At 41.2% G+C, this 12,904-nt stretch overlaps 1 protein-coding gene across 2 annotated transcripts in view; it reads left to right on the top strand.

Annotated features, from left to right (window-relative positions):
• ptk7a (protein tyrosine kinase 7a) overlaps positions 1-10,271 on the top strand; it is a 127,364-nt gene extending 117,093 nt beyond the window's left edge. For both annotated transcript variants that reach the window (XM_043687346.1, XM_043687345.1), the window contains exons 4-5: positions 8,574-8,761; positions 9,863-10,271. In XM_043687346.1, the coding sequence (XP_043543281.1) occupies positions 8,574-8,761; positions 9,863-9,924 (250 nt within the window). In that variant the 3' untranslated portion in view covers positions 9,925-10,271. The remainder of the gene's footprint in view (positions 1-8,573; positions 8,762-9,862) is intronic.
• The last annotated feature ends 2,633 nt before the right edge of the window (positions 10,272-12,904 follow it).

Below are 12,904 nucleotides of genomic sequence, written 5' to 3'. Positions count from 1 at the left end.
GAGAGACTGAGGAAAGAGATCAACCTGAGATTGATTTGGAGATGCTGGTGTTGAACTGGGGTGTACAAAGTTAAAAATCACACAACACCAGGTTATAGTCCAGCAGGTTTAATTGGAAGCACTAGCTTTCGGAGTGCTGCTGACAACCACTTGATGAAGGAGCAACGCTCCGGAAACTAGTGTTTCCAATTAAAACTGTTGGACTATAGCCTGGTGTTGTGTAATTTTTAACAATCTGAGACTGGTACGGTTGAGAACAGAAGCAAGTCAAACAGTCAGGGCAGGCAGGGACAAAGCAGCGAACAATGTAGGACTGATAAATTAAACTGCATTTCTTTCAATGCAAGAGACCTAACAGGGAAGGTAGATGAACTCAGGGCATGGTTTGGAACACGGGACTGGGATATCATAGCAATTACAGAAACGTGGCTCAGGGATGGGCAGGACTAGCAGCTTAATGTTCCAGGATACAAATGCTATAGGAAGGACAGAAAGAGAGGGAAAAGAGGAGGGGGTGTGACGTTTTTGATAATGGATAGCATTACAGGTGTACTGAGGGAAGATATTCCCGGAAATACATCCAGGAAAGTTATTTGGGTGGAACTGATAAATAAAGGGATGATCACCTTATTGGGATTATGTTATAGACCCCCTAATAGTCAGTGGGAATTTGAGAACTAAATTTGTAAGGAGATCTCTATCTAAGAATAATAGAGTGGTTATGGTAGAGGATTTTAACTTTCCAAACAAATGCTGGGACTACCATAGTTTTAAGGGTTTAGATGGAGGGGAATTTGAGTGTACAAGAAAATTTTTGGATTCAGTATGTGGATGTACTTACTAGAAAAGCTGCAAAACTTGACCTATTCTTGGGAAATAAGACAGGGCAGGTGACTGAGATGTGGGGGAGCACTTTGGGACTAGCGATCATAATTCTAGTAGTTTTAAAATAGTGATGGAAAAGGATAGACCAGATCTAAAAGTTGAAATTCTAAATTGGAGAAAAGCTAATTTTGACAGTATTAGGCAATAACTTTCAAAAGCTGATTGGGGTCAGATGTTGGCAGGTAAAGGGATGGCTGAAAAATGGGAAGCCTTCAGAAATGAGCTAACGAGAATCCAGAGACAGTATGTTGTTGTTAGGGTAAAAAGGAATGCTGGATGAGAAAAGAAAGTGAGGGTTTGGTTAAGAAAAAGAAGGAAGCAGATTTCATGGATAGACAAGATAGATCGAGTGAATACTTAGAGTGTAAAGGCAGTAGGACTATGCTTAAGAGGGGAATCAGGAGGGCAAAAAAGTAACATGAGATAGCTTTGGCAAATAGGGTTAAGGAGATCCAAAGGGTTCTTACAAATAAATTAAGCACATTAAATCCCCAGGACCTGATCAGTGTACCTAGAACTCTGTGGGAAGTGAGGGAAATGATTGCTGGGCCCCTTGCCTGAGATACCTGTATCATCAATAGTCATAGGTGAGGTACTGGAAGACTGGAGGTTGGCTAACATGGTGCCACAATTTAAGAAAGATGATAAGGAATAGCCAGTGAACTATAGACTGGTAAGCCTGACGTCGGCGGTGGGCAAGTTGTTGGAGGGAATCCTGAGGGACAGTATGTACATGTATTTGGAAAGGCAAGGACTGATTAGGGATAGTTAACATGGCATTGTGTGTGGGAAATCATGTCTCTCAAAGTTTTTTGCAGAAGTAACAAAGAGGATTGATGAGGGCAGAATAGTAGACATGTTCTATATGGAGTCAAGGAGGAGGAAAATTGACGTCCGAAACATCGATTTTCCTGCTCCTCGGATGCTGCCTGACCTGCAGTGCTTTCTCAGCACCACATTCTTGACTCTAATCTCCAGTATCGGCAGTACTCACTTTCGCCGAGTGAACTATATGGACTTCAGTAAGGTGTTCAACAAGGTTCCCCATGGGAGACTGGTTAGAACATAGAAGGTAGAACAATACAGCGCAGAACAGGTCCTTCTGCACTCGATGTTGCGCTGACCTGTGAATTAATGTAAGCCCATCTTCCTACATTGTCCCATCATCATTCATGTGCTTATCCAAAAATTGTTTAAACCTCCCTAATGTGGCTGACTTAACTACATTGGCAGGCAGGGCATTCCACGTCCTGTGTGAAGAACCTGCCTCTGACATCTAAAAACCTATCACCCCTCAATTTGTAGCTATGCCCCCTCGTACAAGCTGACATCATCCTAGGAAAAAGACTTTCATTGTCTACCCTTTCTGATCCTCTGATCATCTTGAATGTCTCTATCAATTCCCTTCTTAGCCGCCATCTTTCCAATGACAACAGACCGAAGTCTCTCAGCCTTTCATCCTAAGACCTTCCCTCCAGACCAGGCAACATCCTGGTAAATCTCCTCTGCACCTTTTCCAATGCTTTCGCATCCTTCCTGTAATGGGGCGACCAGAACTGTACACAATATTCCAAGTGTGGCAGCACTAGCGTTTTGTATAATTGCAGCATGACATGACGACTCCGGAACTCAATCCCTGTACCAATGAAACCTAACACACCGTATGCCTTCTTAACAGCACTATCAACCTGGGTGGCAACTTTCAGGGATTTATGTACGTGGACTTCAAGATCCGTCTGCACATCCACACTACCAAGAATCTTTCCTTTGATCCAGTATTCTGCCTTCCTGTTATTCCTCGCAAACTGAATCACCTCACGTTTATCTGCATTGAATCCCATTTGCCACCTCCCAGCCCAGTTCTGCAGTTTATCCAAGTCTCCCTGCAACCTGCAACATTCTTTCACTCCACCGACTTTAGTGTCATCTGCAAACTTACTAACCCATCTACCTATGCCTGCATCTAAGTAATTTATAAAAATGGCAAACACTAGTGGTCCCAAAACTAATCCTGTGGCACACCACTAGTAACCGGACTCCAGGCTGAATATTTTCCATCAACTACCACTCGCTGCCTTCTTACATAAAGCCAGTTTCTAATCCAAATTGTGAACTCACCCTCAATCCCATGCTTCTGCATTTTCTCCAACAGCCTACCATGATGGAACCTTATCAAAGGCTTTACTGGAGTCCATGTACACCACGTCAACAGCCCTACCCTCATCCAAATGCTTGGTCACCTTCTCAAAAAACTCAGTGAGGTTTGTGAGACATGACCTGCCCATGTTGACCATCTGCAATGAAACTTTTGCTTTCCAGATGATTTTAAATCCTATCTCTCATAATCCTTTCCAAAACTTTTCCTACAACAGAAGTAAGGCTTACTGGTCTATAATTACCTGGGTTATCTCTTCTTGACCAAGGACACAACATTTGCAATCCTCCAGCCCTTTGGTACCAAACATGTAGACAGTGACGACTCAAAGATCAAAGCTAAAGGCTCCGCCATCTCCTCCCTTGCTTCCCAGAGAATCCTTGGATAAATCCCATCCGGCCCAGGGGACTTGTCTACTTTCACTCCTTCTAGAATTGATAACCCCTCTTCGTAATTAACCTCGATCATTTCTAGTCTAATATCTCGTATCTCATTCTTCTTATCAACAATATTCTCCTTTTCCTGAATGAAAACCGAAGAGACATATTTGTTCAGCACCTCTCTGATCTCCACTGGGTCCACACACAACTTCCCACTTCTGTCTTTGATTGGCCCTATTCCTACCCTACTCATCCTCTTATTCCTCACATACCTATAGAAAGCTTTAGGGTTCTCCTTTATTCTACCTGTTAAAGACTGCTCACAGCCTCTCTTTGCTCTTCTTAGCTCTCTTTAAATACTTCCTAGCTAATCTGTAATTCTCCATTGCCTGATCTGAACCATTTTGTCTCATCGTCTCATAAGCCTCCTCCTTCCGCTTAACAAGAGATGCAATTTCTGTAGTAAACCATGGTTCCCTTACCTAATCACTTCCTCCCTCCCTGCCTGACTGGGACATATCTATCAAGGACATGCAATATCTGTTCCTTAAACCAGCTCCACATTTCGACTGTCCCCATCCTTTGCACTTTTCTACCCCATTCTATGCATCCTAAGTCGTGCCTAATCGCATTATAAATGCCCTTGCCCCATCGATACCGCTTGCTCTGTGGCATGGATTCCTGAAGAAGGGCTTATGCCCGAAACGTCGATTCCCCTGTTCCCTGGATGCTGCCTGACCTGCTGCGCTTTTCCAGCAACACATTTCCAGCTCTGTGGCATGTACCTATCCCTTTCCATCACTACACTAAACGTAACCGAATTATGGTCGCTCACTCCAAGGTGCTTGCCTACCACTAAATCAAACACCTGGCCTGGTTCATTACCAAGCACCAGATCCAGTGTGGTCTCCTGTCTTGTCAGCCCTTTGACATACTGTGTCAGGAAACCCTCCTGCGTACATTGGACAAAAACTGATCCATCCGACATACTAGAGTTATAGCATTTCCAGTCAATGTTGGGGAAGTTAAAGTCCCCCATAATGACTACCCTGTTCCTTTCACTCCTACCCAGAATCGTTTTGCCAATCCTCTCCACAACATCCCTGGAACACTGCAGAGGCCTATACAAAGAACTCCCAGCAAAGTAACCTCTCCTCCTGTTTCTAACCTCAGCCCACACTACCTCAGTAGACAAGTCCTTGTCAAAAATTCTTTCAGCCACAGTTATACTGTCCTTGACTAACAAGGTTAGATCTTATGGAATATAGGGTGAACTAGCCATTTGGATACAGAACTGCCGGCCCAAGCATAAGAGGTACAGTTAGTAAGTTTGCAGATGACACCAAAATTGGAGGTGTAGTGGACAGCGAACAAGGCTACCTCAGATTATAACAGGATTTTGATCAGTTGGGCCAATGGGCTGAGGAGTGGCAGATGGAGTTCAATTTAAATAAATGCAAAGTGCTGCATTTTGGGAAAGCAAATCGTAGCGGGACTTATACACTTAATGGCAAGGTTCTGGGGAGTGTTGCTGAACAAAGAGACCTTGGAGTGCAGGTTCATCACTCCTTGAAAGTGGAGTCGCAGGTAGATAGGATAGTGAAGAAGGCATTTGGTATGCTTTCCTTTATTGGTCAGGGCATTGAGTATAGGAGTTCGGAGGTCATGTTGCAGCTGTACAGGACATTGGTTAGGCCACTGTTGGAATATTGCATGCAATTCTAGTCTCCTTCCTATTGGAAAGATGTTGTGAAACTTGAAAGCGTTCAGAAAAGATTTACAAGGATGTTGCCGGGGTTGGAGGATTTTTGCTATATGGAGAGGCTGAACAGGCTGGGGCTGTTTTCCCTGGAGCGTCAGAGGCTTGAGGGGTGACCTTATAGAGTTTTACAAAATTATGAGGGGCATGGATAGGGTAAATAGGCAAAGTCTTTTCCCTGGGGTTGGGGAGTCCAGAACTAGAGGGCATAGGTTTAACGTGAGAGGGGAAAGATATAAAAGAGACCTAAGAGGCAAATTTTTCACACAGAGGGTGGTACGGGTATGGAATGAGCTGACAGAGGAAGTGGTGGAGGCTGGAATATATGCAACATTTAAGAGGCATTTGGATGGGTATGTGAATGGGAAGGGTTTGGAGGGATATGGACCAGGTGCTGGCATGTGGGACTAGATTGGGTTGGGATATCTGGTCGGCATGGACGGGTTGGACCGAAGGGTCTGTTTCCATGCTGTGTCCATCTCAATGACACTATGTAGATGAAAATGGAATAATGTAGGTCAGATAGCTTCAGATTGATTTCACTGGTCGTCGCAAAATCGAGGGCTGAAGGGCCTGCACTGTGCTGTAATATTTTATGTTCTATGTCTTATGCTCTGACCTAAACCGACTTGCAGTTTTAGAGTGCACACGTGTTAGTAAATGGGTTTGGATCATAGTTGCTGAAGCGGAAGTTGTTGAGACTTGTTGGGCAAGTAATCCAACTAAACATAGCAAGTCATGGTTTTGGGAATTAGGTTTTGGTCTTCCTGAGATGCAGAAACAGCCCATAACACATACAGGTGGTCATCAAGGCTACATGTGGATAAGGAGTCAAAGAAAACCTAGATTAGACCTTGAATATATGAATGATATACACTAGCATGAAAAGCAAGCAAATTTCCTATCATGATAGTGGATTGCAGGGATGACAGAATAAACCAACCAGTCATGTCAAATTATGTGTAGCGATCAAGACTAATGAGTAGACATGATGGAATCGTTGCACTTTCCAAAATGTATAGCTTAAGCTATTGACCTTGTACCAGGTTTACAGGAAGGAAAAGGAGTTTGAAAATGGGAGGGTAGATGGGCAGTTGACAAGTAAATGGCAGAGTGTTTGAGGTAGGATTTGTTCTGTCCATTTTTAAAGGAAGGTTGCATAATGAAAAGCTGCTTATGAGTTCCGGAAGTGTTGAAACGGGGCCTGTGAAAAACGTGCAATTTATGAATTTCACCTCTAATAAAAACAATAATTGATAAGAAAAAGTTGCAAGCAGGAAATGAATTGAATTCTAGTGCAAATGGAACAAGAGGGGAGTGGCCAAATAAATTCAAGCCTGTTGGAAAAAAAATTAATGACAGAAAGTTCTTAATACTACATACTGCAATTTCAGCTGAAGTAATAGAGATCAGTGCTCTGCAACTGTGTACAAAACTGTAGGGATCCTGCACTGAAGGTATAGAGTCTTTCTGGGTGGATGTTGAAGGCAGCATCGGAGGAACCTCAACTTTTGTCTGTTCAGTCATGCAGCTGGCATAGAAGCAAAAGTTATTGTTGGTTCACGGCATGTTGGTGGTTGTGTCCCTAACTCTTGATGTAGAACATCTACCTTTCCCAATCTTGATGCACACATTCTCATTTTATTGTTTCCATTGTAAATCTTTCTCGTACTGTTTTTCTCCAATGTGGTTTCTTTGTACTGTTTCTGTAGTTATGGGAAAATGGTTCAAGTGTTTGCTTATTTTTTTTTGTCTTTTGACTTTGTTTGTCAGGATAAACGGTAAGTTTAGAGAGATATGGGCCAGGTGCAGGCAGGTGGGACTAGTTTGTTGGAATTGTTTGTTGTTGATCTGCTTACCGAGCTGATAGGATATTTGGCAGACATTTCGTCTCCTTTCTAGGTGACATCAGTGCTGTATTGCCTCCTGTGAAGCACTGCTGTACTGTTCTGCTTTGAATTTGTGGTTCCGTTCAAGCTGTTTCTGGTTGGTGCCGGTTCCGGTTTTCCAATGCTGCAGTTTGTATATTGGAGCCAGGTCAATGCGCTTATTAATGGAGTCCAAGGATAAGCACCATACTTCCACAAATTATATTCTCTTGCTGTTTTTTTTTTGTTTAACCTGACCTAGTATGGTGTCATACTGTTGTCCCAGTTAAACTCCTGGTTCTTGTTTTCCATGTCTATCGATATCAGGAAGAGTTGGTCGTGTAGTTTGGTTACTAGTTCGTATTCATGGATGTGGGTCATTTTCTGTCTGCCTCTTTGTCCTACATAGTGCTTAGTGCCATCACTGCATGGGATTTTGTAAATATATACCCCCACAGCTTCATCCACAGACATTTGGTAGACAAGAAGACAAGACACTTGCTACTCTCCCATTTGTGAAAATATTTCAGTACTGACAACTAGATTGCTCCGGCCACTAGAGGTCTTGACAGTACATAAGCCAACAGCCACTCTCAGACAGTGACTCACCAGAATAAAGGACCCAATTCCCACAATTTGTAGGACAAATATAATTTACAAAATCCCATGCATTAAAATCACGATGTAGGACAAACAAGCAGACAGCTAGCAACCCACAACCAAGCGACATGACCAGCTCTGTCTGGTATCCATAAACATGGACAACAAGAATTATGAGTTTGACTGGGACAACACAATGATACTAGAAGAGGCTACACAAAGAACAGCAAGAGAATTTCTGGAAGCATGGTACTCCATCCTCTGACTCCATCAACAAGCATGTTGACCTGGATCCAATATACAAACTGTCGCAGTTGAAACCCGCACCAACCGGAAATAGCTTGAACTGAACCACATAAATTCAAAGCGGAGCAGTACAGCTTCACAGGAGGCAACACAACGCTGATAATGTCACCTAGAAAGTGGATGAAACATTTGCCTACAATCTTAACAACTTGGCGAACAGGCAAACAATTAACCCAACCAGCTCCTGACCTACAGATCTTCACAGAAACTTTAAAGTTTGAGATTATGTTTGGCATGGGCTAGTTGAACGGAAGGGTCTGTTTCCATGCTGAATGACTGACTATTATAACGCAAATGATTCATGCACTGTTTTAATCCAAATCTTTTATAGAGTGATAGAGTCATATAGCACAGAAACAGATCCTCCTTTCCAACTCGTCCACACCGACTACGTTTCCCTAACTAAATTAGTCCCATTTGCTTGCACTTGACCCATATCCCTCCAAACCTTTTTTCATTCATATGCTTATCCAAATGTCTTTTAAACATTGTAACTGTACCTGCATTTACCACTTTCTGTAGTTCATTCCATTTCATTTCATTTCACATCTTCCATAAGTTTTCATCATTGTCTTTGAACTTGGCTTCATGACACTTTGTTTTTATTTCTTCAACTTTAGTCCCAACTGGCAATGGTTCAGAGATGGTATCCACTTAACAGATGCAAGCCATTACACGTTCAACAACAAAGAGCGCAGTTTGACTCTGAAAAGTGCCAGTCCTGAAGATAACGGCATTTATTGCTGCTGTGCAAGGAATGCTGTGGGAAATGTTTGCAGCAATGATAATTTCACACTGATGATCATTGGTAAGTTATGAGTTGAATTTTGCAAGCCTGGACAGCTGCAGGAAAGGGTATTAGAGCAGACAAAATATACTGCGTTAACACGTAAAAGTAACCTTGTAAAATTCATGACCTTTTGGGAAATGGACATTATGGATCAAAGTTTTTAATGAACGTTTGGGAGAGTCCTATCAAGACAATTGGGTTTGGTTTTAAGAAAATTCTGGATCTAATTAGGGGTGTTGAGATGTAGAGATAATTGGCCAACTTACTGCTGGAAAAGTAGGTTAATTATATACAATTTGACCAACATTTTCAGGCCTTGTGTTGTGAATCTCCAAGATTTAGACCTCACTATTCACTGTCATAAGTGACACTGCCTCTTAGTTTCTCTCATTTTCAAGAACTGATTAAATTTGAAAATGCCCAATGAACTCACTGCAAATCAGAACATAAGTATATTTTTACAGTGTGATCATTGGTAATGCTACTTAGCTCAGAATGGAAACTCTTTATGTTCAGTCTTGTTATGTATGTATGTATGTGTACAGTCAGTCATTTAAAGGGAATCAGTTTAGCTCAGTTGGCTGGATTGTTGGTTTGTAAAGTAGTGTAATGCCAACAGCGTGGATTCAATTCCCATCTCTGGTTTGAGGTTACCATGAAGGTCTCTCCTTCTCAACCTCTTCCCTCACCTGAAGTCTGGTTGCCCTCAGGTTAAATCACCACAGGTCACTTTTCTCTAATGAGAGAGCAGCCCCTATGGTCTGTTAAGACTATGGTGACACAACAGCAACAGTCGTTATAAGATTTTAAAAATGTCATTTTTAAAAATTCTTTTGATAGGAAATGAGTTTCGCATTGTTGCTCATCTCTAATTGCCCTTGAACAGAATAGCTTGCTATGTCATTTGAAAGGGCAATTAAGAGACAGCTATATAGCTGTGCATCTGGAGTCACGTGGACCAGTTTAAATAAGAATGACAGGTTTTCTTCCCGACAAGACTTTAGTTATTGAGATGAGTCTTTACAAACATTGAGAGTTTCATGGTCTCTGTCATTGAATTGGCTTTCAATTCCAGATTTATTAATTGAAATTTTAAATTCCACCACTTGTTCTTTTCAGATTTGAACCCCTGTCCTCAAAACATCAACCTGAGCCTCTGGATTCCTCGTCCAATGATTTAGCACTATACCATCCTTCCATCCATGTAGTTTTTCTTGGTCATTTTTTTTTCTTTTTCTCTTAAGCTAATCTTTGATCCTTTCTTATTTGCCAGTAATTCTTCTCCTCTAACTGTCCCTTTAAACTACAGTGTGTATATTTATGATTATGGAAATGCATGTTTACCATTAACTGAGAGCTGAAATTTCCCACAGCACACTCAACACTGTTACCTGCCTGTACTTCCAGTGAATCATGCTGAGAAGCCCTGCTGCAAAACGATCCTGCCATTTGCTTGCTATTTTCAGAATGGAAGAAATTTATATTCCTCAAAGTAGAGAAATTAATGGGTTAAATTTACTCTCCCTGCCGCCACCATGTTGGGGAGATAATTGGGCACAGATGCTTGGATAAATTAACGAGGCAGAACAGTCTTTTGCATCCATGAGATTGTGTATCTACTTTTCTAAAAAGGAATAGTGGAATTATTTTCCCATTCATCCATTGTGGCGACTGGAAAATGCATATTAAGAATATTATACAGTATTACCCTGCCATATTGATTAGTCCAATAGATCTTAACACTTGCTAAACAAAATTAATGTATGTGTGCAAAAGAACTGGAGTTTTATTTTTTTAATCATAGAATCCTGACAGTGCAGAAAGAGGCCATTTGACCCATCTTGTCTGCACTGACCATCCAAAGAACATGCCACCCAAACCGACACTCCGCATGTGTTTTTTTTTAACCATGGCTAATCCACCTAACCATCACATCCCTGAACACTTCCATAGAATCATAGAATCCCTACAGTGTGGAAACAGGCTATTTGGCCCAACAAGTCCACACCGACCCTCCAAATAACCCATCCAGACTCATTTTGCCCTATTACTCTACATTTACCTCTGACTAATGCACTTAACCTACACATCCTTGAGCACTATGGGCAATTTAGCATAGACAATTCACCTAACCTGCACATCTTTGGATTGTGGGAGGAAACTGGAGCACCCAGAGGAAACCCAGGCAGACACGGGGAAAATGTGCACACTCAACACAGACAGTCGCCAGAGGCTGGAATCGAACCCAGGTCCCTGGCTCTGAGAGGTGGCACTGCAAACCACAGGGCCACCATGCTGCAATTTTCAGCATGGTCAGTCCACCTAACCAACACACCTTTTTAGATTATGTGAGGAAACAGAAGCACCTGGTGGAAACCGATGCACAGGTGGGGAAAATGTCTGTGTGGAGTCAGCAGTTTCCCAAAGCTGGAAACTAACTCAGAGCCCTTGTGCTGAGAGGCAGCAGTGCTAACCACTGCAAGCCATTACTGATCTTTAATTAGTTTGTTAATCTATATATGGACTAAATTCTTATATTTTAATGATCAAATGCAAAAAGCGCACCTTTTTCTATATATTTTAACGTCTGTTTTATGGGCTGCCAGCAGTGTTTTGGATGAATAAATTGAATTGTATGCAGCGACAGTTGAAGTTACTTAGGCCACAGCTAGAGTGCTATGGTACAGTTCAGTATAGAAAGCATATGTGTGCATTAGAATGGATGCAGAACAGATTCACTTGAGTGTTGAATCAGCTCTGAAAAGAGACTTGGTACACTGGAATCATTTTCCTCTGAGCAGAGAAGGCTCAGGGAGGATCTGATTGAGATATGCAAAGTTCTGAGGGGCATAGCTCAGGAGAATCTTCTCCCATTAATAGAAGGGACAGTAACCAGAGGGCACAGTCTTAAGGGTAAAGAGCAGGAAGATGAAATGGGATTTGAGGAAAAATGTTTTTATTCAGAGGATTGTGAGAACTTGGAACTCACTGTCTGAAAAGGTGGTAGAGGTGGCAATCACTGAGATATTTTAGAACAACTTAGATGAACTCTTGAAATGCCATAGCTCACAAAGCTACTCATTAAAAGCTGGAAAATGGGTGCTTGTTGTTTAATGACTATACGGACATAATGGACTGAAAGTCCTTTTCCAATGCTGTAAAAGCTCTGACACTCAAATATAGGTGCTTAGGACTGAAGCTCTGATTCATCAGATCTATTGCAAGTCATTTTCAATAACTATTTGTATTTGACAATGTGACTTAACTTTGAACGTTGACCATGTTTTAACTGCAATTCCTTTATTTCTGTCTGTGAAGTTCTTGAAAGTTTCAACTTAATAAATTCCAAAATGCATTGCTGATGTACAGTGTGAGGCCTTGGCACTGACACATGATGTTACAAATGGGCTTACCACAGCAGTAACTGGAGCTGGTGACATGCTTTAAAAATTTCTGTCACTTAGTCTGGAAATTTTGGGAATGTCAGTATTTGAAAGGTCTGCACACTTGGGAGAGTTAATTACTAAGCAAAATTAATAAAAAATATTTCATTTTTAGTGTTTTTATTTTCTTGGAAATATTTATTAAATATTTAATTTGAATCAGACAAAAGTTTGAAGTCAATAGTGGGTGAATTTGTAAGGAGACTAAACTGAAGCAAAGCAGTAAATTGGCTGAAGATCAAATAACAACACATAATTGTGCACTGCTGGCCATCTTAATAGATTTTAAAATTTGTTTAACAATTTTGCCTCCATTACAAATTTTGATTATGGAATTCTGTACTTCAGCAATCACTTGTGTACACAATCAACAAAAACCTGAACTTTTGGTATTAAATAAAATTTGTCATCTTTAATTTTAACTAGTGAGAGATGGTAACGACTGGCAGGCATTGAATAACAGTGTATGCATTTGTGTTGGCTTATAGAGCATGCACTGAAGAATTTAATTTTTCTGATGTCTGCCTTTCTGCAATTTGTGTAAATGAAGTTCACTTGGATCTCTTCTCCAAGTTAGGCAGCCTAAATCCAATTCCTCATCACTGATTCACAGCACAAGTTATATACAGTATGGTAGAGTTGAGCAGTTTGTGAAAGCGATTGGTATCAGAATGATTTAGACTCATCTCATACTTAATTAAAATAGATTAAAATAGAT

This window comes from Chiloscyllium plagiosum, chromosome 3, assembly GCF_004010195.1.
Source record: "Chiloscyllium plagiosum isolate BGI_BamShark_2017 chromosome 3, ASM401019v2, whole genome shotgun sequence".
NCBI lineage: Eukaryota > Metazoa > Chordata > Chondrichthyes > Orectolobiformes > Hemiscylliidae > Chiloscyllium > Chiloscyllium plagiosum.
Note: the sequence above shows the minus strand (reverse complement) of the source record. Positions and strands in the feature narration are given on the sequence as shown.